This window comes from Heterocephalus glaber, unplaced genomic scaffold (genome assembly GCF_053883595.1).
Source record: "Heterocephalus glaber isolate CG9 unplaced genomic scaffold, H.glaber_assembly_v1.0 deba00001550, whole genome shotgun sequence".
In the NCBI taxonomy this organism is placed as follows: domain Eukaryota; kingdom Metazoa; phylum Chordata; class Mammalia; order Rodentia; family Bathyergidae; genus Heterocephalus; species Heterocephalus glaber.
In genome coordinates, this window is record NW_028258343.1 from 9,138,365 (window position 1) to 9,161,243 (window position 22,879).

At 41.0% G+C, this 22,879-nt stretch overlaps 1 protein-coding gene and 1 long non-coding RNA gene across 11 annotated transcripts in view; one reads left to right on the plus strand and one right to left on the minus strand.

Annotated features, from left to right (window-relative positions):
- Phactr2 (phosphatase and actin regulator 2) overlaps positions 1-22,879 on the plus strand; it is a 271,825-nt gene that overhangs the window by 165,763 nt on the left and 83,183 nt on the right. For all 10 annotated transcript variants that reach the window (XM_021259313.2, XM_021259314.2, XM_087190061.1 and 7 more), the window contains exon 2: positions 17,303-17,470. In XM_021259313.2, coding sequence (XP_021114972.2) covers positions 17,303-17,470 — 168 coding nt within the window. The remainder of the gene's footprint in view (positions 1-17,302; positions 17,471-22,879) is intronic.
- LOC110349481 (uncharacterized) lies at positions 2,812-11,715 on the minus strand. The gene is made up of 3 exons (XR_002395465.2): positions 11,274-11,715; positions 3,483-3,668; positions 2,812-3,115 (listed from the first exon to the last, which is right to left on the minus strand). It is a non-coding gene; the product is annotated as an uncharacterized LOC110349481 (long non-coding RNA).

Here is a 22,879-nt window from a genome sequence, read left to right on the forward strand (position 1 = left end):
AGTCTCTGCTGTTATGTGACAAATGATTTTTGATGTCATTTTTTCTAGATCCTTTTTTGTTGCTAATTCAGGGAGTCCAGGTGGTTGAGTATCAGATTGTTCCATCTCGTTTCCCTTTGGGGTTGCTTTAGGTGATCTGGAAGTCTGGTTTTGAGACTTGTTTATGTGTCTTCTCATTTCAGTGTTGCGGGGCGGGGGTGTACTGCTGGCTCCCATGTGGCTCACCTTATTGGTAAGGTGGCCCGAAATGTTCACCTCCTCTGTGCTGGGGGTGGCTCTGCTCCTCAGTGCTCCCTAATTACCTTTTTAAAGACCCTGTGTCTAAACACAGTCACATGCGGAGGTACCAGGGAGTGAGGGATATAATTCAGCCTGTAGCTGTGTCCTTGAAAGAAGGGTACAAATCAGGATCCATGAGCCATGCTCTTTGACTACATTGGATGTATTATCTTCTTTCTGGCTTTCAAAATTTCAGTCCTTAACATATTTCAGTCCCGTTACATATTCCATTGAAATGAGATGAGTGAAATGCACCAAAGATGATTTTTAGCAACAGAAGTTAACTAATGTTTCTAGATATTATCACTTAGGAAGTGGAGCATAGGATCAATAGATAAAGAAAATGTGGTATTATACACAACAGAATACTGCTCTATCCTAAAGAAGGATAAACTTGAGTCGTTTGTAGGAAAATGAATGCACCTTGAGATCATAATGTTAAATGAAATAAATTGGACACAAAGCTTAAATATCGGATGGTTTCTCTTATACAAGAAACCCAAAATGTAAATAAACAGCAAAATAAAGTATAGTAATAGGAAACAGGGAGATGGATCTTTCTCAAAGGGGGAAGAGAGGAAGAGATGGGGGAAGGGGGAGAAGAAAGGGAAGGGGATGAAAAGAGAATTAAGTTATGTTATCTACATGTCCCAACTCCCCATGAGTAATGTAATCATTACATGCTGCAAACGTGTGCTGATAAAAAATAAAAACCGAGAAGAAAAGCTATTAAAAGTAGGCTGAGGCTCAACTTATGTTATCAGATAAAACCATATTTTTTAAAAGGGAAGTGAAACATGGTATGTAAGAAGTATATGAGATAAAACTACAAAATGGTATATGTGAGCATCATGTTTTGGCCTAAGTTGTGTAAAACACAGTGACCATTAGCTTGTAGTTGGAGCACCAAAGTGATTAGGTAATGCTGAGAAGAAAACCAAAAGTGTTATCAGGAACTGGTCCGAGGGTGGTCAGCAAATGTTCCTGTATCACCTGACTGGTCTTACCATCTTCCCCGAGGTCCCTGAATGGGAGACACTCTGTTTAGAGAACGTCTGCTCCCAAATGCCACTGTGTATATATCTTTCTTTTTCTCTCTTTGGTTGTTCTTCCTCTGTGTGCTTTCATTGTCTTAGGCGTGTTTGATACCCACAGAGAGCTGCTAAAATAAGAAACTGACTAGGATGCTAGAGAAGGATGGTGTTGGAACACCTGTCAGGAGTACAGCCAGAATAAGGATGCTCTTGCTAGGAAATCGAGCAACCCCACTGAGAAAGGTTGGTAATTCACAGATGATTCATGTGTGACTAACTGCATTTGTATTCTTGGCCGTATTTGTTATAAAGCACTCCTCCACCTTCCCATGAGGGTTTCTGGTCACTTGTTCAGGTTCATGAAAACTCTTAGCTGGGACAGTCAGTTTGGGAGTGCTAATCAGGTAGTCAAAAGAAATGATGCGGCATCAAAAGCACATTCACATCCTGTAGGTTGAAAATTCCTTATGTTAAATAGAAAATATTCCTCAAGCTATGTAAAATAAGCACAGAAGTATTATTTGGGTACTGTAGAGTCTAGTGACTCTCATTCTTGTTATAAAAATATTCAGAGCTCTCCAGTCACCTTAGAAATTACTTAATTTTATAGGCATCTCTGGGACTAGGAGTTTCCTAGAGTAAGTTAAATCTTGCAATGGCTGAGATATAAAGCATTCCCAAAAGGTCACATGCTGGACCCAATTCTTTTGGGCCCTGATCTGAATCCCGATAAGGATGAGGCAGGTGCAGGACAAGGGTGTGCAGAAGCTCTTAGCCAAATCTCGATGCCTATTAGTTGTGACTCTGTGGTTTTCATCTTCTAAAGCATTCTGCAGTTTGGAAGATGCTGAACATGCAGTCTGAAGAAGGTTAGAAGTCATAGAACATTGGTACTCTTCCAAGTGAGAACACTTCACTTGGATCCGAGGTCCTATTTCAGTTTCAAATTTTAGTATCCTGCAGCCCACAAATGAACTCACTATTTACAATGGAAATAACTATAAAAATTTGTTAGTAATTACTTGGAGTTTCTCAGAGCCAGTCCAGCCTTATTTTCATTTCTGGGCACTCAGATTCTAGAGGCAGAGAGAAAGAGCAGCAGGTTCTTGTTAGATCTTAAAATGGAAAGGATGCAGAATAAACCATGGTTGTGTCGATAAGGATTTCTTAGTCTAGTTGATAATGATTCTTGTGATCAGAGTCCTTCTAGACTTAGTGATCTATGTTGAGTTTGAAGGTGGTTTTAAGTTAAAGTATCTGGGGTTCATGGAATCCTGAAATGGAACTTTTTTCTCTTGGTTTTGACATTAGGCATATTTGGAAACAAGAGTGAAATGCAACTTCCTATGTTTGGCAGCTATAGCAACACATCAAGTGCAAGCTTTTCAAAAACGAAAAGCAGTACCAACTTACATCTGAGTAGATGCAGACAGTTCCTAATCAGATTTTCAACAGGATTCCCAAAGCATTGTGTTAACCAAGTAAGCAACCAGTCTTTTGGGTTTATTTTATTTTGTTCTTTTACTGTTTCACCTTTTATAGCTATAAGGCTAAAAATAAATTCAGCAACTTCCCAGCTGGTGGAAAATAAAGCCAATTCTCTCATTCTTGTAGGTGATGTCAACAATCTTCTTGTTCCTTTCATTAATCCAGGGCAGTTCTGGTGTAGGTAATGGTGATTTCCTGTGAGTGTTCATTGGTCATAGAAGCTCCCAGCAATTGTCTTGAGACCGGGGGAGAACACACGTACTTTTTGGGGGTAGATAGAAGTCCATTTTATAATTCTTTTTTCCTGGAGACATCTAGAAGATCAGTGAAATATTTTCAAAAGAAATTTCACTGCCTCAATTGTAATGATTCATAAATAAATCAACCTTTTGCTTTTATTCCCTAAAAACCTTTTATCAGCCCCTTGTCCATGTACAGGTGTCATCTCTGTTAACCCTAGCCATTGGGTGAATGAGGAGAAGACTCTGAAAGGTTAAATCAAGGAAGGGGAGGACAGATTAATTCAGTCTTTCTGGTTTGGGGAGCCCATGTGTTTCCTCTGGGGTACACACAGGTCTGTATATGCAGTAAAAACCACTACTTCATATTTTTTAAGCATACAAGGAATCATACTGAAGTACCAAGTAGTCATAGAATTCAACAAAACAAACCATTTCCTACCTTCTCTGGGAGCAGATGTGTCGATTATACAGGTGCCAGCCATCGCTCCATTCTTCTTGCTCCCTTGGGGTTGGTCTGACAGGAGATACTAGGTTCTCAGGTGGAGGATGAGACAGGAGAGGTGGTGTTGACTGTTTAGACTGGAACAGTAACTTGTTGCTGGCTGCCAGTCTTAGAGAATGATTCCTGGTAATTGAACATGTGACATCAGATAGCTCCTTGCCACCGCACCATTAGGCTGATACATGGACTTGTGCCTTGTAGATCGACTAGTTTCTCCAGTGTTTAGTGGGTTGAAAGTCTAAACTTTAGAGTCTGGGCATTATTACTTAGCTAAGCATCCATAATGCTATAATCAAAGAATTTAATTTCAGGTTAAAAAATACAGTTTTATTGTTTTCTGTATGTTTCATAATTTTCTAAGTCATCCAAATTCTTAGGTGTAAGACATAATTTTTTATGAAAGGGAAAAAACAAAAGCAATTTGGATTTAGTTCCAATTGAGTAAAGTAATGCGCCTTTTCTCATTTCTTTGCTATGGAACCAAATGGCCTTGCTGATGTTCCCAGGTCAAAAAGAAAGGCAAAGCAAAGAAGAATCTGAGGTCCTTAATTGAATGTTTAGAGGAAGAACTGTCAGTGGAGTGGGTGTAAAGTCGCTCTTGCAAATAATTCAGGTTCACCACTCATCACTGTGGGAAAATAGAAACTTCTTAAAAGATTATTTCATTTATAAATTCTTCAAGCTGTTTTAGTTATTTGTCTTTGATGAAGTATCTTTAATTCCATCATAAGCAGCAATTATTTGTTCGCCCAGGTGAAAATTTTTTCAGCCATGTCTGTACATTTAAGAGTGTTAATCATCCTTCCTGCTGGCTTTGATAATTTCCCCATTTCAAACTTTAATGTTTGTTCTATTATCTTTGCAAATATTTGGAATTCTACAGGAAGGTGCTGTTAGAAACAGTTTCCTCTGTGTGAAAAATTTTAAAGACCTGCTAGAATAATAAATCATAGCCAAAGTAGACCAGGCCCTGTAAATTATTGTCAAACATTCATCCATGACTTAGGTGTTCATTTCATAACCTGTGGCACAGGTACAGTATGAGGGCATCACTAGGACAAAATCCTTCCTTACAGGACTTCAGATCTGGTGGGCAGAGTGATTATCTCTTCTTCCAAAAGAGGCAGCCTTTTCCCCCTACTTACTTAATAACAACAATTAAAACTACCTTCATGGCTTCTGGAAAAGTCAGTGAATTGTAACTAGCCACTTGTGAAGTTTAGTTATGGAGATATCCCTGTCATTCTAGTACACATTCAGCAGTCCCTCAGTATTAAAAATCCTAATAAAATAGTAGGAGAAAAGGATTGTGGAACAGGCTGACTGGTGCCCATACTGGCTTCAGAGTCTGCCCTGTGGTGTTCATCTAAGTCCTGCTTGTGTGACTTGTTTTCTGGAATGCTTGACCAGCATTCACAGCATTTTTCTTTTTTTTGCATTCACATTATTTTAAAGAAAGAAGCCAAAATAGAACCTCTTGCAAGTGGGATAGCCACAATGACTATGTTGGAGAGAAAAATACATGAAATAACACTAAAGCCATCACTCTTACAAAATTATTTTTTTTTAATCTAGTGGAATTGTTTCTCCCTAGTGCACAAACTAAGGAATGTTAATCCTTTGCTTGTCGATAACTTTTCACTGGGTCCCTATTTAATTTGAACAGGGTATTTCCACTCAGTGTTATGAAACTAGACTAAAGCTCTAAAGCCCTTGAACAGTTTTATCCCCAATTTTAACTCTTCGTATGGACCTGTTTGGCGCCAGGCTTGTCACCGGGAACTAATGCTCAGTTATGTCTGTGGAGCCTGTAATCACCGACATCCCCCTCCCTGGTCACACAGTCAAGTCCATGTTGGGACAGATGGTTGTATAACTGGTATCGTTCTGCCTGGACTGTAAAACCTCTCAGGGCAGAGATCCCAGCCACGTCTGCCCGCCACGATAGTCCCTTCTCTGGAAGAGTTGCTCAAAAAATTCATTGCTACTGAATGCTTTCATTCTGTAGTAAGCATCTTTTTCTTTCTCCTCATCTTTCTGTGGACTTCTCCTTCCTTGGTTTTCTGAAATCTGGTTCTCCTTGGCAACACCATTTTCCTGGTGACGCTCTCCAGTGACATTGCCATTCTGCCAGCTCCTCGGTGCTCTTGCCACCATCTTGTTCCACAGTCCATTGCCATCGTGCTGAGACCTCCCAGGTGTCTTTGCTGCTGTCATTTGCTGACTTCTTGGTTACCTCTTCATGGTCGTCAGATGAGATTCAGACCCTCAATCTCCACCCCAAGCTCTCTGATACCCAGGGAAATCCAGTGTCCGTGTTGTTCCCCGGGATTCTGTAGCCCCCTTCTTGAGCCCTCAGCCTTTCCTCCGCTGAGGGCTTCTTCTTCACAGCTCATAAACGTACTTTAGTGTCCTTCACACTTTGTGGATTTAAAACAAACAGCAAACACAACTTTTTTTTCTTTCTGGAACTTGATCACACTCAGTGCCAAAAAAGTTGAGAGTTCCTTATTGCACAAGGCCCACCTGCACCTAATGTAATTGCTTCCCAAGAATTTACCCCTGCTCCTCCACAGCTGCTTTTGTTTGGAAGACTCCACCAAACTCAACTCCAGCTTCTTGCCTTTGTGTCCATAATGCATTTCTGACTGTCTGTTGGATGTCTTCCTCCGTATGTCCTGCCAACACCTGAAGTTCATGGTATCTGAACACGAGCTGAAGGTCTTTCCTGCCTGTCTTCTCTGCTCTCAACATTGCACTACTCCCTTGTGGAGGGTGTGAGTTCTCTGCAACTTCTCCAAGAAGTTCCTTGGACCTTCTTCTCTGCAATGTCTTCCAGATCCATTTATCATTTTCAGTCCTTTTCCACTACTCCTTCCAAGTTCAGGTGCCTGAGTTGATGTACTCGCCTCTTAACTGAACTACAAGGGTATAAATCCGGGTTCCTTGGGGATTCTACGTGACTAACTGACATAAATTCTCCTCTGTGGGGGTCTGTCTCCCAGCAGCCCGCTTTCATTGTGTATTCCAGAAAGTGTCATCTCCCTCCTCCAGAGATTCCAGAATGTTCTGTGTGGCCATCAGTCTCTCACAGATACCAGCCATGGGGACTTGATGTGACTGCCAGGGACTGCCAGCTACAGTCGGGGTTAATCACATTGCATAGAGGGTCTCAGGTTTCTCACTCATCCATCTACCTTTTGACTTAAAGATATTGGTCCAGATTTCATGTATTATTTGAATAATATTTCCATTGCATTCATTCTCTGGGCCTTTTTTTCATAATTTTGTCCAAAGCAAAATTTAGCCACTTACCTTAAAACTTGTGATATTTCATTGGATTTTAGTTTATAATGTATACATAAATGCTAGCTGCTTCTTTAAAGTTTCATCTACCTGTGCAGCTCAGCAGAAACGGTGCCCATTGACCCTCACACAGGTGAGGTGAAACTCGGGCACACAGGGGAGATTGCACACTTTTTCTTTCTTTTCCCACACACAGCGTGTCCGCCACACACCCCAGACTCTGGAGTGCTAAAGGACAGTAATGGCGAACCTGTGGCAGGCGTGCTGCAAGGGCTGTTTGTATCACTGAAAGCTCTAAAAGGTTTGCTGTCAACTGCTGTAGGAGATGGCTAGCATTTAGGCAGGGAGAGGTAGGAGATTAGTTGGTTCCTGTCTTATTTTTCATCTCTTTCTTCTTTTTCTTCAAGCAAAAATCTCATCTCTGCTGACAGAACCCTTTGCTTATAATGATAACAATGGTACTCAAAATTTTAAATGCTTTGTTTTCATTAAAATTGATTTTTCCATTTGCATACTGACCCTTCTCCTACTCAATGGGAGTTTCTTTCATCCCCAAACACGAGTGACTTTACTTAGTCTGTTAAATATCCTGTGGCAAGTCTGGAGGACACTGTGCATGTCAGTGAATCAGGATGCCGTACAGCTGCACAAACATACTCGTTCTGCGGGCCTTTTGGGCACAAGTTGAAACTGGAATTTTCTGTCAGTGCTTGCAGGCAGATGGAAGTCTTTAGGAGCTTTTCCTTTTGGGTGTTTATGAAAGAATGGCTGCCTCTGTTAGGAAAACAAGTTTAAAAATTGATAGTATCGAGCTACTAAGATTAATGTTATGGTAAAGAATCCTGTACAATCAAACGATTGCAGTCAATATAAAGTAAAGGACTCACTGTGCTTGCAGCCAGCACGGAATTAACTGTGGTAGCACTGAGCATTGTCTTAGGGAACAAAACACTTCTTGCTGTACTTCTTCGGATTAGTTCACGCAAGTGGCTGGGAGTAGAAAATGAGTTCTTCTTCATTAGGGTTTATGTCTTGTCTTCTGTTAATATAGAGATCTACTCCCACTCCCTGCCCCCTCCCCATTTTATACAAATGACACTCGGAGGTGGACTCCTGAGTTTAAATCACATTTATGAGCTGTATGACCTTGAGCAAATTCCTTGTTCTCTCTGGACTTCAACTTCATCATCTACCAAATGGGACAACATTAACAGTGCCTACTTCACAGGGTGATGTTTTCATGAGGCAGTGTTCATAGAGCACTCAGAAGAGATCTCAGTGTGACCTGTAAGATTGATATACTCAGGAGAAAGCAAGGTAAATTTTCACAAATGTTAGAGTTGGAAAGGCTCCTAGAGATCATTTAATTTAGTCTCCTAATTTTAACATTGAAAAATCTGGGTCCTTATTCAAGGTTACCAAGCTGGTGAAGTAGCAGATTTGTGTCTAGATCCAGCTCTCTTCTTGGCCTATAGTTCGCCATCCCCATTGGATGGTTAAAATCCAGAAGAGAAACTTAGATTTACTGCCTGTCCTGATTACTCAGCATCTGCTTTGCTTTCTGTTTTGCAGTCTTACTGCAGTGTCAGAGATACGAAGAGGTGCTGCTGGGTCACCATGAGTTTGGCTATCACATTCCAGTGAAGACAGCCTGGGAGAGGGGAAGGTGCCCTGATTAGGAGTCAGATGACCCAGGCTCTTGTTTCTGCCAGTAGTTAAGTGTTTGGGAAACTACATAGCCTTGTTGTGTCTCAGTTTTCTCTTATGTAGCGCTTTAATGTATATAGGACAACATGGAACTCCTGTATTAAATATGATCACTGTTCTCATAGTGGATGATGTTAAAATCCAGTGCTTTGGAAATTACATTGCTCAGAACTGCTGAGCAATGCACCAAGTTGTCACTGTTTATAGAAAATAAACTTCCTTCACCTTTACTCTTGCTTATGTGGGTCTCTAATGTAGCACAACTTCAGGGCAACCCCAAAAGGTGGTAAAAAGGTAGATTAGCTTTCACAGAAACCTAGTAAGGGGAAGGAGATATTATTTACATTTTCCAAATAAAGAAAGTGGTAACATTATCCTTTCTTAAAAGAAGAGTTGGGCATAAAGCTCATTATTTTCAAGTACTCTGTTTTCTGAGGTCTTTCTCGGAGAGCATCATTTTGATTTTTGTAACTGTGTAGCTTTGCTTTGAAATGTTCATGTCTCAGAATTCAGCTCCACAGATGAATTTCACAGACACTCAGGGGAATGAAAGACTCCAAAGAGTATGTTGTGTGACTTCAAGTTCAAGAGTAGGTGTAACATATCAGTGGAAGATGTCAAAGCAGTGGTTATTTGAGGGGAATGGAGGAAAGATGGTTATCAACTGGGAAGAAGCACAAGGAAGCTTTCTGGATCCTGGAAATGGTGTAGAACTTGGTCTACATGGGAGTTGCAGGTACAGAGTCATTGTGGATATGTAACAATAGGTGTCACGCCTGTTGTGTGGATGTTATGCCTCAAAAATGCCTGAATGTATGTTGTACCCTTCCAAAATATTTGAAAATGTTATGTGGTATTATTTTTAATGACATGGGAAAAACTGATTTTATCTCAAGTTCTTTTAGATAACTTTATAGCTTGCATCAAATTTAAAAGGAGTGGAACTTAGCAAATTTGGAGGCAATTGTGAATAGCATTTTTTTAAGAGGAGCCTTCCTCAAGGGCAGCAGTCCCCAACCATTTTGGTGCTAGGAACCAATTTTGCAGAAGACAGTGGATGGTGGAGGCGAGCCATTCTTCATTCATTCCCTTGCAGCTGCACCCTCCTCATCCATCTAGAAAGCCACTCACATTAATGGCCTTGGTTCACAGTTCTCACTTCCTAGAAAAGAGTCCAGAGACACCCAGCCAGAGTTCACTGCTCCCTTCTGGGACTGCTCTGCTTTCACCTTTGCTCTTGGCTCACGTGCTGACCCCCTAGCCATATCTGCTTCCCTGACCATACTGTAATCTCCCTCTGTCTTTCAGGATGAGGCCATAGCACCAGAGTTGAGGCTGGCCTTGTTACAGAGTAGACAAAAGGGCCATTTTTAGAGGCAGACACTTGGGACTTCTAATCCAAGATCGCCAGTTAGCTTGGTGTGCCCTAGAGGAACGTCTGCTCATTATTTATGCAGTAAATGCTTACTCTTTCTTTGTGTGACTATAAGAACATACCTTCTGTATGTCAGACACTGAGCTGGTTGCTCGATCTATGTGACTCTTTAGTTTTCTCATTTTAGAAGTAAACAATGTATTTATCTCAGGGCTACTCTGAAAATTTGTACAAGCAAACACAAGTACCTTGCCTGGTGACTGGCACACAGTAAATACTCAAGAAATACAAGCCATTATTAATTCTGCTACTAATAAAATACTCAATAATTTCAGCTCTTGGGAGACATTAAAACCCAGGGCTCATGCTGAGTACCACTCACTAGACTTTTCACATAAGCAGTTTTGGAAATCCTATTCTGGAGTTGTTCTGGTCTCCTCCCATCTCCATGAATTGAGGGAAAACTAAGATGAGCTAGCAAATACATCTGCAATTGTTATGTAGTAAATTTCATTGCTTTCAACTGACTTGTGATTCCCAAAGAAAACTTTATTATTGAAAATAGTTGAGCTCAAATAGTTTATAAATGAGGTATAGGGAAATTCTTTTATTTTTTTTTATTGTATTCCCAGTTTTGTCATTCTGTACCAACAGTATATGATACTAATCCCTCCATAGTGTGTGTGTGTTTGTGTGTGTGTGTGTGTGTGTGTGTTTTGGATGTTGGAATCTCCTCTCTCTCTCTATTGTTACTATAATTGTGAATGAATAGTTCCTCTGGCCATATCATATTGAAGCTGGGGGCATTGTTTATCCTTTTGCAAGATGCTGAATACCATTCAACTTTATTTTGAGTCTGTCACATGATAAAAAGTGTTGAAATAGCAATATATGACCTGTAAGTGTTCTAGTGGTGAAATACCAGAAACTGAAAGTGTTAATGAAAGGAGATTTTGAAGGCAAAGATGGACAGCTCTAAAAAATATGTTATTTTCCAAAACTCCTTTGAGCAGAAGTCTTTCTAAGAACAACCCCCACAGGCCTCTGAGAGCAGCATGTGCCTCATAAAAATCTCCTAAATCTTCATGCTCATTTACTTTCATAGTGGCTAACTCAATATTTTAAGTAGAAACTGTCAGAATTCTTTTAGACTTTCAGGAAGGTTGAGTACTCATATACTCCTAACTTAGTTTCTCCTATCATTACTATCTTATGCATGTGATGTATTTGTTACAACCAAGGAACCAGCACTGGTCCACCACTACTAGCTGAACTCTACAGTGTGTTAACTCACTGATCTTTCCCCAAAGCCCTTTTGTTTTTTGAAGGTACCACGTTACCTTCAGTCATTATGCCTCCTTCGTCTCCTCTTGTCTGTCAGTTTCTCAGACTTGCCTTGTTTTTAATGGCCTTCATTGTTTTTGAGGTCCATTAGTCAGGTATCTTAGAAGTGCCCCTTGACTTGGTTTTGTCTGGTCTTTTTAGTAGTGGGTTTGAAGTATCATTTTCTGTCATCATGTCAAGTGTCCATGCCATCAATACAACCTGTTACTGATGATGATGTCACCCGAATGAGGTGGTGTTTGTCAGCGTTCTCTACTATGAGGTCACTCCTTTTTCACCCATCGTTCCATACTGAACTCTTCCGAAAGAAGCCACTGTGTATAGCCTGCATTTAAGCTGTAGGTTAAATTCCACCTCACTGGGAGGGGAGTATTTATAGAAGTGATCTGGAATTCTTCTGTACAGATGTATGTTTGCTCCCACATGTATTTATTTATTTATTTATTGAACATTTATTTCTATCAGTATGGACTCATGGATATTTATTTTATATGTTGGGTTATAATTGAATACTGTGTTATTTATTTCGTCTGCTTAGATTGTTCCCACTTCGGCCCTTGAGGATTCTGAGTAGGCTGCCTTTAACTTACTCCCATCAGTTTGTGTTTTGAATATTTCTTTGCTTTCTGGCACCATAACAAGCTACAAGATTCTTTTAGTATTTTCACTGCCCTAGCCCGAGAAGCAGCCCTTTCTGGAAGGAGATATGATTCCTTTTATTGAAGAATGCTACTACCAAACAAGATGGGAGCCCTGTGTGTACTCACTGCTAGTGGGGTGTTTTTGCTTCTAGGCCCTCTGAAAGGCACAGCTAAGATGCACACGTGGGTGTGCTCAGCAGCGAATATGCACAAATCTACAATCTGTCTACTGCTCCTCTATCGATCTGGCCAAATATGAGTTCACACCAGTATACACCGATTTGTGCCACTTTAATTGATGCCACATAACTCGTTCTCAATTCCACCCTTGTTTATCTACACCTTCTCTCTGCAGCAGTGGGAGACTTGGCTCCTACCACCCACCACCCATTTACTTACTTGCTGCTTCCCAGTCCATGCATACAGCAGTTTCAGGATTTCTAACTTGCATGCGCCATGTAATGCCACACAGTTCTTCTGTCTTTTTCTGCACTGGCCATTCATTGTATTCCTCAAAAGGAAGTGATTTGGCCCAACCCAATGTAAACTCTGGTTAGTGAGAGAGTAAAGATCTCCTGTGGACATCCTTGGATAGGACAAGGAGAGTCCCTTGGCTGTTTCAGAAACCATTCCCCAGGCTCATTGTGGTGGCTCCTAGCATCACTTCCCTCTGACCTTACTGTCTACTTGGTTCTGTGCCCAGAAATTCCTCATCTGCCTTTACATGCAATAGTGCACATCCTAAGCCATTGTTTTTAGAAGAGAAAGAGAGAGAGAGAGACCACATGTAGAAAGTTAAATGTTCTCTGAGCATTGTGCTAATGTATCTTTGCCATTTGTTCTTTGGCCTTGATGGGGTAAGCAGCAAAATTATAAGGGAAACATAAAAAGTGCAATAAAATAAAAATCTATAGTGATAATCTTAATATTACCTCTGCATAATAAATAAATGTACATATGCACATTTTTTAAAATCCCAGGAACAGTGTTTCAGTGAAGGAAAGTTAGTTTGCTTGTTTTTGTTTTATTTCTTTAAAGCATACAATACAGCTGGGGGGTTATCAAAACATGACTTACTACACATGAATTCTTTGTTTTTGTTGTTATTGGCTTCAGAAATGTATTCACATTAACTGTCCAATACTCAAGGGTACTTGGAGAAAGTTGAGACCATCTTTACCACTTATTTTTTTCATAGGGTGGGTGTCAGCCTGCATCAAACTGTTACTGGGAAGGCTTCCGCTGAGGTTTTTTTCTAACTCATCTTTCAGCTACGAAATCTGTGAGATGAAATACTGTGCCACACATGTCTCACTTCTGTGGTGACTGAAATAACTACGTGTGCAGGAAAATGAATATTAGAAATGTCACATCACAGTAGCTATTGTAAAAACACTGCACACTCTCATGTGAAATGGACTTACTTCTCCTAAGGGGCCCTGTCACTCGTTGTCAGTTCTCAAAGGGAACACTTCAAACCTATAATTTATTTTATATGACAAATACTTAGGCTCATTTATTTTTGGGCTTGTAGTCACCGATACTGTGTATTTAATGAATTTCTGTTTAAATGAAAAATAAGACTGCATGTATTCTCTGAAATCTTACCAGTTGGTAGTGTGGGGAGCTCTTGGCAATTGTGGGATTGTTTCAGTAGGAAAATAGATTGAGCCGTTTCAACTGAAATTTCTATATTCAAGTAGCTAATGACTGTATTTCAGAATATGCTGTATCTAAAAATGTAGATCTCTTATGTGAAAGGGAAGTTCTGATGAACAAGTCTAATGGTGTGAAAGTAGAGCAAAAATTAACAATGAAAACAGTCAGGAAATAGCACCTTTCATCTGGGATATTCCTGGTGATTTGCTCTTCTTTGTGTGTAAATGGAAAATTCACTTTCAATGTGAAAACTTACAGGAAGTTTCAAATGGATGTTCATGGTAAATCAGTTTAAAAGAAAAGTTATAGAAATAGCAGTGGCATCACCAGGATCCTGGGTATCCAAAGAAAAGGAGAGACTTAATATTCTGCTCATACTACTCAAAGCAGGTGATGGGGCTGAGAATGGTGGCGCACGCCTGTAATCCCAGCACTCCGGAGGCTGAAGCAGGAGGATTGCCTCAGGTTCAAGGCCATCCTGGGCTACATAGTGAGTTCAAGGCCAGCTTAAACTGCATAGCAAGACTCTGTCTCAAAAAACAAAACCAAAACAAACACAATTTTAAAATCCCATCCTGATATTTAAAAGAAGTAGGCAACAGTCCTATTCACTTCATGCTTTGAGAGAGGTACTTTTTGGCCAATGGGACCATCATAGCTGTGGTTTACTGTAACAGCCCAACAATTATAAAACTCACAGGTGGATTCATTCTGTCAGGAAAGAGGGGTATGTGAGCCACTGCTGTGACCACTGGCACCAGCCTAGGCTGTTTACAGAGCTGAGATAAAGATGGAACTGCAAATGCACAATAAAGACCATTGCCTTGATCTCTTGCATATTCATAAATTTAACATTAAGGCTTTCACTTCTCATCAGCCACCCCCCTCCATCGCTACATCTGCCACCTCTGTCCTTTAGGGAATTATTGATTGTTCGGTTTTGTTGCTCATTTTTGTTCACAAGAGAAAACTAGACTCTGCATCACTGGTTCAGGTGGAAGGCAGAATTCTTATGGCATGGCAAGGACCCAGATACACTTTGTGATCTGGGAGGTGAGGTTCCCACTCCGTGGTATGGAAATGATGATATGAAGAAGTTTGTCAGGGACCACAGAGATGAATCTGAGATGGAAACTTTAGTCCCTCTGTTTGCAGCAGTCAGCCCCTTTATATTTTACAACATTTAAATTGTTCAAAATGAAGCTCTTCCATGAGCTTCAGCATAAAGAAGAGAAACCACACGCTCACTTCCTCCCTGGGTCTGCCTCCTAGTCATGGAAGGCAGTTAGGAGTAGAAGTGAAGATTGTGCTTCAAAACCAGCCCCCCTCCCTTGTCTCTTGTATTATAGCTGAAAGTAGGGTTCGGACCCTTGGGAAAGTAGTTTCTGGACACCCCTGCCCAGACCACACCTGAAATTAGAGGAGACTTCAGCAGGCGGAGGATTGAGATTCCACCACATTGGTGTTTCTTCATTGTTGACTTCTCCAGCTACGTGTATGGGAAACACACGGCAAAAAGAAAGCCCTTGGGTCCTGAGATCTCAGGCTGGTCTGCCTTCTCCTCACCTTACCAAGTCTCCTCCTCCTTCCTCTTCCTCCTTTCCTCCCCCTTCTCCTCCTTTTTAACATACAGAATTACATACAGGAGTGCTCTGAAGTTTTACATATTTAGCAAGAGGAATACGAATGAGTTTGCTCCATCTTCTTGGTTCCTGCTCTTTCTAGCTATAAGACCAGAAGTTTCTGGTTTCCCCCAGTATATTATTGTGAGAGTTTTAAGAAAATACAGACAAGATAAAGGAATCGCACCCCCACATGCAAATCCACACCTAGATTCAACACCTAACATTTTACTTTATCGATACTTACCTATCTTCTCTTTCCACCTATTTGTCCACTTATTATTTTGATGTCTATCAGTACAAGTCACCTCTAAGCATTTCACAATGCCTAAAATTAATTAGACTTCACTCTCTGTGGTTTTTCTAAGGTAAATTTTACATAAAGTAAATTGCATAACAATGTTTTAATTAATTATATTGGTACATTTAAGGTATACAGTATAATGACATTCATCATTGGAAATTTGCACCTGTACATAATCCATCTTGGTTCTTATTTTTCCCCATTCCCCTGTCCACCCCTCAACCCCTCCAGCCCTCCCTATCTACAAAGACTTTGTTTCCATTGTTTCTTTTTCTCATATTAATTCCATTCCCTTCTTTCTTTTCCCCTACCCCTCCCATTTCCCCAGTTTTACATAATCCAGCCGTTATTGAGACAGATTCCACTACTCCAAAAAGTTCCCTCAGGCTCCTCCTCAGTTAACTCTTATCTCCTTTTCATTCCAAAAAGACATTACTGTTTTGATTTTCTTTCTTCATTTGAACCATCTAGTGTGTACTTTTTTCTTTATGGCTTTCCTCAGCATGATGTTTTCAACATTCATTCACATTGTTGTTTGTATTAGTGGTTTTATGCAATGGTATTAGCACAAGGGATAAGAAGGTCTAAGTAAGTCCACTCCATACTCTCAGAATCAAAAGTTTTTGCTGTTCAGTTTTTGTTTGTCACCCTTCCCCCATATTTTATTATGAAAGTTTTCCAAAGTACAGAGATTTTAAAAAATTATACCCCTAGATTCAGTACTTAACATTGTGCTGTATTTTACCTTATTGGATATTTATCCATCTGCTTTTTTTAAATTGCCAAGTGCTATTTTATTTTTTTATTTTTTTAAGTGCTATTTTATTGAATGAATAATACCACAATTTATCCAGTCTATGCAGCTTCCAGCCACAAAAATTTGGTATTTAGGGTAATATAAATCATTGTTATCTCTTTTGTGTTTAGAGCTTAGAACAAAGGAACTTAAGATTTTATGTCTTTTTATGATTAATAAAGTGATGAAAGGATACAAAGATTTTTCTGTTTTTTTCTTTGTGGTACTGGGGATGGAACTCAGAAGCATTCTGCTATGAGCTACATGTCCCCCACCACCACCTTTTAATTTTTTATCCTGTGACAGTGTCACTGTGTGACCAGGCTGGCCTCAGACTCTCCATCAGCCTCCAGAGCGCTGGCATTAGAGGAGTGTGTCCTGGTGCCTGGCTGGAAGGTTTGTTTTTTCACGCAGGATATCCACTCTTTCCACATATTTCTTTTTGTTAGTGATAGATATCAGTTTATTGGAAGCTGAGAACTTCCCTGTAACAGAAGCAAAAGACAGTTTTAGCATTTTAAAAATAGAATTTAGCTTCCTGGCACCAACTTTTATTTTGTAAAGGAGAAACCATGGCTTTAAGCACACCACGACTGTGATATTCATTACTGAGAATGCCAGACCAGCCTCCGGAGGAACATCCTATTTCAGGAATACTTAGAAAACTCTGTTCCTGCACAAAATATTGATGTAGTTGTTGCAGATGGATTCAGCTGTGTTTTTCAGTTCTTTATTCATCTGTCCATACCTATTATGTAAGTTTCTTACTTTTTTTAATTTCCCCAAACTGATTACCTAAGAGGTCTTTAATTTCTAATTGATTGATTGATTGACTGACTGATATCAGAGGTGTCCTACTGGCTGCAAAGTGGGACAAAATAAACTTCATGTGAGATTCCAATTAGAGTAGCTATGCTTGCTGTTGACAGTCCAGGAAAGGATAGATGATGTTGTTTCAAACTTTTATTGCAGCCTTTGTCTGACCTGATTTTTCATTATACAGTTGATGGACTGGACAGAGCTTCCATAGCAGACTCAGATGGCCCTCCAGCAGGCTCCCAGACTCCACCCTTCAAGAGAAAGGGGAAACTGTCCACCATCGGTAAAATCTTCAAGCCTTGGAAATGGAGGAAAAAGAAGACCAGTGACAAATTTCGAGAAACCTCAGCAGGTATGAGAGTCAAAACTGTGTGACAAGAGAGGATACAGTGTTAAATTTTTCAAAAGCTAGAAAATTAGATTTTGTAGGGTTTTTACAGAAAACATTATTTTTCAAATGAAGTTATTTCATTTAAGGGCGAAACAATTCACGAGTTGTGATTTGCCCTGTTTTTTGTACTGACTTTGGCTTTCTAATATATTCTTGTTTTAAAATATCTATTTGTAGATTCATGTAAAAAATTTTTACTGTATAAGGAGGAGGAAGTAAAATAGAAAATTAGTGTGGAGATGTTATGTATCAACATTGTGATGGCAAGCATCACTTTTCCATACACACAGTTCTGTATCTGTCTACCTGGTCCTGGCAGCAGAGTCTTACCTTTAATTAAATCATTTTAAATGTCTTCTTTTGATGTATTTTTTTTCCACGAGCAAGATTTAAATGGCCGTATGAAAAAGTGTGGCAGTACGTGTCGTTTAACTGTAACTTTCCATCATGTCCTTGGGTTTAATAAGTGGGTCTCTGTCCTAGGCCAACCATAACCCATTGGTGTCAAAATTTTTCACTGTTAATTTAATTTGTAGATTTATTAAACTTTAAGAATTACATTATTTAGAGCCTTTCTTATGGATCCATGGAGGAAATTGGCTTTAAATCTCAGGCCAGAACAAAGCCCAGTTTAAACAAATGCGAGATGTCAGTGGTGTTTTGTTTAAGGAATAAGAGCATTTATCTCTTGATATAAGTCCAGCTTCCTGCATGCTTACTGTCCAAAATAATCCGTTCATCAGATTTCCTCATGCACCGCAGTTTAATATTGCCAGTATGTGTGTAAGATCACAGATCATACCTAGTTGGTCAGCACTGAGGTAAGACTGGCTGTTAGTCCTAGAGTTGTGAAACAGAATAGAAAATACAGTACACAACACACGGGTGTGCAATAGGGACAGCAGAACTCCCTGAAGAGAGTTGCCTCCTCTGCCCTTGCAGCTATATAATTTCTCTGGATATTTTCATTTATCAGGAAATAATGATAACTGAGATTTCTTTCATAATTACCTTGGAGGAGAGGTTGGATGGGTAAGAGTATAGAAGAAAGAAGATTGATTGGCCCCAGGGATTTAGCTCAGTGGTGCCGATGCCTGCCTTGCAAGCGAAAGAACCCCAGTTTGATCCTAGTACCAAAAGAAGATGATTGATTGGGAGTGAGTTGATAAATGTTTAAGCTTAATAAGAGGTACATGAGGAGGTTGGTTAGTCCCATCTCCCTACTTGTGGGTATTAGAAAATATCCATAATTTTTAAAAATGCAAAAAGAATAGAGACTTGGCTTAGAGGACATAGCGATAGCTCTGTAACAGGTTCTCATCAGTGGCTTCCTGGGCTGGGCAGGGCAGTGCGACTTCACTGACAGAGTGCTGGGCAGACTGAGGACAGTGGGGTGGGTGTCCACCACTGAGGTACCAGGTGACCTTGATCAAATCAGATTCAGCTGCTGGGCCTCGGTTTCCTCATCTGCAAAATTGGGGAGCTGAATGAACCAAATTCTAGGTGCTTTAGTTCCAGACTCTGTTGTGGCTTCTCAGGGAGACCCTTGACTCCTTTGAGTCCCCCTGCAGAAGTCCCTGTTTTTCAGGTGTAGATGGAACCACATTGGACTTCTTGAGTGTCTTCCTGTCCTATTTTCCTAAGTGGCTGGAGAATCTTGTTCTTTTAGTTGCCATGGTTACCATGGGTAGTAGGGCTTTGGGCAGTAGCTTAAGAAGCCTGTTCAGTGTCTCTCTTGCCCTTTGCCTGACTCTGGACTGCTAACGTTTTTCTCCTAGAAGATGTCTATTAAAAACAAATAACTTCTTTCTCTTTCTTGTCACTTTATTTTAATTATAAATGATTGTCATATTGTTTCTATATTTCTTTTAAGGCTATGATTTCTGCTGTGTAGACAGCATCAGTGGAGCTTAAAACAAAGACTCAAAATGGTGTGTGATATGTTGGCTTTTTTGTGTGTTAAAGAAAGATGTTAGAGAAATGTCTAGAGAAAAATTTAAAAAACAGATAAAGATGTCTAGAGAAGAACTGACATATTTTGAAATAGCCAAGGAAAAGGTTTTCTTTTTAACAAATGATTCCAAACAGTGAAACTGAGGTGTTTGGATATGATCAAAGCTATGTGCTGCTGGGCAATCTATGAAGCTCAACTTAGGAAAAGCCCACAATATCTGAAGGTATGAAAGAAGGTAAACTTCTTCCAAGAAAAGTTAACTCCTTTATGTCTGCTCTTCTCTTAAACTCCTGGCTTGATATGCACACTTGATATCACACAGACGAATCTTACTGTCTTCCACTACACAATGATTAACACTTTTCCTAGATGGGTTTCTGTTGTAGGAATTTTCAGCTAGCAGTAGGTGCAACACTAATTCATTAATGCTGTTGTAATAACACACGTGCTGTTGGAGAGATAGGCCTGCCCTTGAGTCAACTGTATTTTGGAATGCTCTTTCCAAAGAGCATCTTGTCCTTTAAGGCAAACTTGGATTGTGCCCCAATTTCTAATCCTTTGACATTGTTTTAAAGCAGGAAATTACCTAAATTCTCTGACTCTGACTTAGGCTGTCCTTGTTTGTTACGTTTTAGGTCAGGAGAGTAGCCCTCGTTTCCAGCTGTGGTCATGTGTTTCTTAATGATGGGACACATTTTCAGAAATGCATTGTTAGGCTATTTTATTTTTGTATGAACATTAAAAAGTGTACTTACGCACACTGTGATGGCTACAATGACTGTGCTACCCCCGCTAGCTATTCTTACTGCTTTTATTCTCCTGGGAGAGAGGGCCCTGTTTTGGTCCCACCTAAGCTAAAGGTCTATCTGTTCCCTATCTTTAGAACTCCAAACGTCATATGCGACATAATAAGTTTTTCCTGTTGTGTTTTGGTTTTAGACGAGGGAGAGAGTACTTCCTGTGGCCCTTTAACTATGCATGTATCACCCCAAAGCTACACATTGCTTCCCTTGAATTCTATATAGTCTGTTCCCGTTGAGACCAAGCGCCTCACAAACCCACCTGTACCTGCTGCTTCCACTTTGTTCCCAGGCCCTTTTCTCTTCTCTAGCCAGCGTCCACTGAGGTTACTCCTACCCTCCTAATTGCTAAATCTGATGTCACTGTCTCGTTTTCATTCGTTTTTGCCTCCACAGCATTTGCCCCTTACTCGGTAGCCCTGCCTTGATTTATAAAAGCGGTTTGGATATCTTGGTTGTCTTTGAATTTTCTACCTGATCCCCTTTTTATCCCCTCTACACCTCTCGTCCAGGGTTGCTACGTACCTTAGCCCATCTCTCTTTCTGGAGGTGCCCTTCTTCTCAATACCACATCTTTCACACTGGCCCACGCTACAGCTGATGCTCAGAGACGTACCCATCACCTAACAGGTAGCCCTGCCTGAGGACAGCATGTTAGCTCCCAACCCATACTTATGGTCTGTGTGTATCTGCACTGCAGACATGGTACATGCCAGCCATTGCTCTGTACTCAGCAGTGCAGCAGCAAGCAAGGAACCTGCCCTCAAAGAGCTTGTGTTCTAGACAGGTAGGCACTGCTGAGTGCTGTGAATGGACACAGGAGGAGTGAAGGAAGAGGAATTGCCAGAAGCCCTGTGTACAAGTGCTTTCCAGCCCAGGATCCTGCCCATGCCAGCTCTCCTTGCCGTTATAGACATGGCTTTCTCTGGCATCTAGACTTGGAAACATGGAATTCACTAACTCTTCCTTGTCTCTCTCCGTCTTCTACATCCTATTAGTTCCAAAAACCTTTGCTTTATTTCTTCCTAGTACAGGGTCTCTCTGACATCAGCCTGTCCTCTCAGTCTGTATTGTCTGATCCTTATCATGTCTGAATTACTGCAGTGTAGCTTTTTTGTTATCCTTGGGGATTTATTAGCTATAAAAAGCTTGAGAAGCTAAGGAGAAGCTGGATTCTGGAGTAAGCTGAGCACAAAGGAGGAGGTTCAGAAAGGCATAGGCTGTCAGAAACCCTAGAGCAACCAAGTCTCTGGCCAGGCAGCTGGAGCAAAGAGTACTTCATAAGACAATGGTGTGTGTTCTGGCAGGTGGGATAGAGTCATGGAGCATCCAGGTGAGTGGTAGTGAGAAATCCAGGCGGGTCTTAGTAGCGAGGGTGCTTGGACCATTGTAATAGGATTCATGGCCAGCTGGTGCTGGAGAAGGGGATTGGGAAGACTCAAACAGGACCTTGAACTTTTTTGAGGAAGAAGGGAACAGATAAATAGGTCAAAAACTTACCAAAAAACTCAACTTGGCAGAAAGTCACTGTATAAAGTGGGACACAGGGCAGGGATTTGGGGAAGGGGACTCCTTGGACTGTAGACCTCCAGTGCTAGAGTTAATGTTGCCAGAATGCTACAGCCCAGGAGCCATGGGAGTGGAGAGAGGAGGGCTCTCCCAGGCAGCAGCTGCCCCAGAGGTGTGAATCTGGGAAGCAAGTGGTGGTGTCTTAGTCACTTTCTCACAACTGAGACGCAGCACCCGGCACTTTGCACTTAGAGGAGGAGAGGTTTATTTCGTCAACAGTTTGAGAAGTTTCAGCTCGTGGTTGGCTGGCTCAAACAGAAAGAGCATCGTAGAAAAGCTGCTCATACTGTAGCACAGTATGAGCAGGAAGCAGAGAGGAGGAGAGAGCCGGCTCACGGGCCGAGGGACCCGCCTCCAGCCAGCCCCTCCTCCTAAAGGCAAGTCCGCGATAGCACCGCCGCGATCCGTTAGCCTTCCAAACTCACGAAGCTTTGGGGCCTTTTTAGATTTAAAGCATAACAGGTGGGCAAAGCACTTGTTCCTTTCCCCGACCCCACCTTTCCGGACACCACCAGGCTGGAATATTCCTTCCGTGGAATGTTTGTCCTGTTACCTCTTGCCCCAAACATATGGCTGGGCACATCGATTCCGTAATAAATCCCAGACTCCTTGGATCTCCTCACTTTGACCCAAACTGACGTCTCCTGCCTTACTTCTTTGATAGTCCACAGACCTTGGACTTCTCTCATGCAGGGTCACCCACTGAGCATGTCTCAGACCTTCCTGGCATCAGGCCTTTCCTCCTCCTCTTCCCTCGCCCTCTGAACACCTTCCTCCCTTGGCTACACATGATGAAATTCTCCCAGTAATTCAAGAATCAGCAGTGTGTCTTTCCTTCCTAGAACATTCTGGACCTTGAATCTGCACTCCTTTGCTTGTTCTCCTTTGGGACGTGACTACATTCTGCCTTCCTTGTTCTTGGGTTCTGCATCCATGGATTCAGCCAACCACAGGTCTTTAGAGGAAAAACCATGGCCTATACTGAATAAGTGTAGACTAGTTTTCCTTGTCATTCCCTAAGCAGTACAGTATAACAACCACAACATA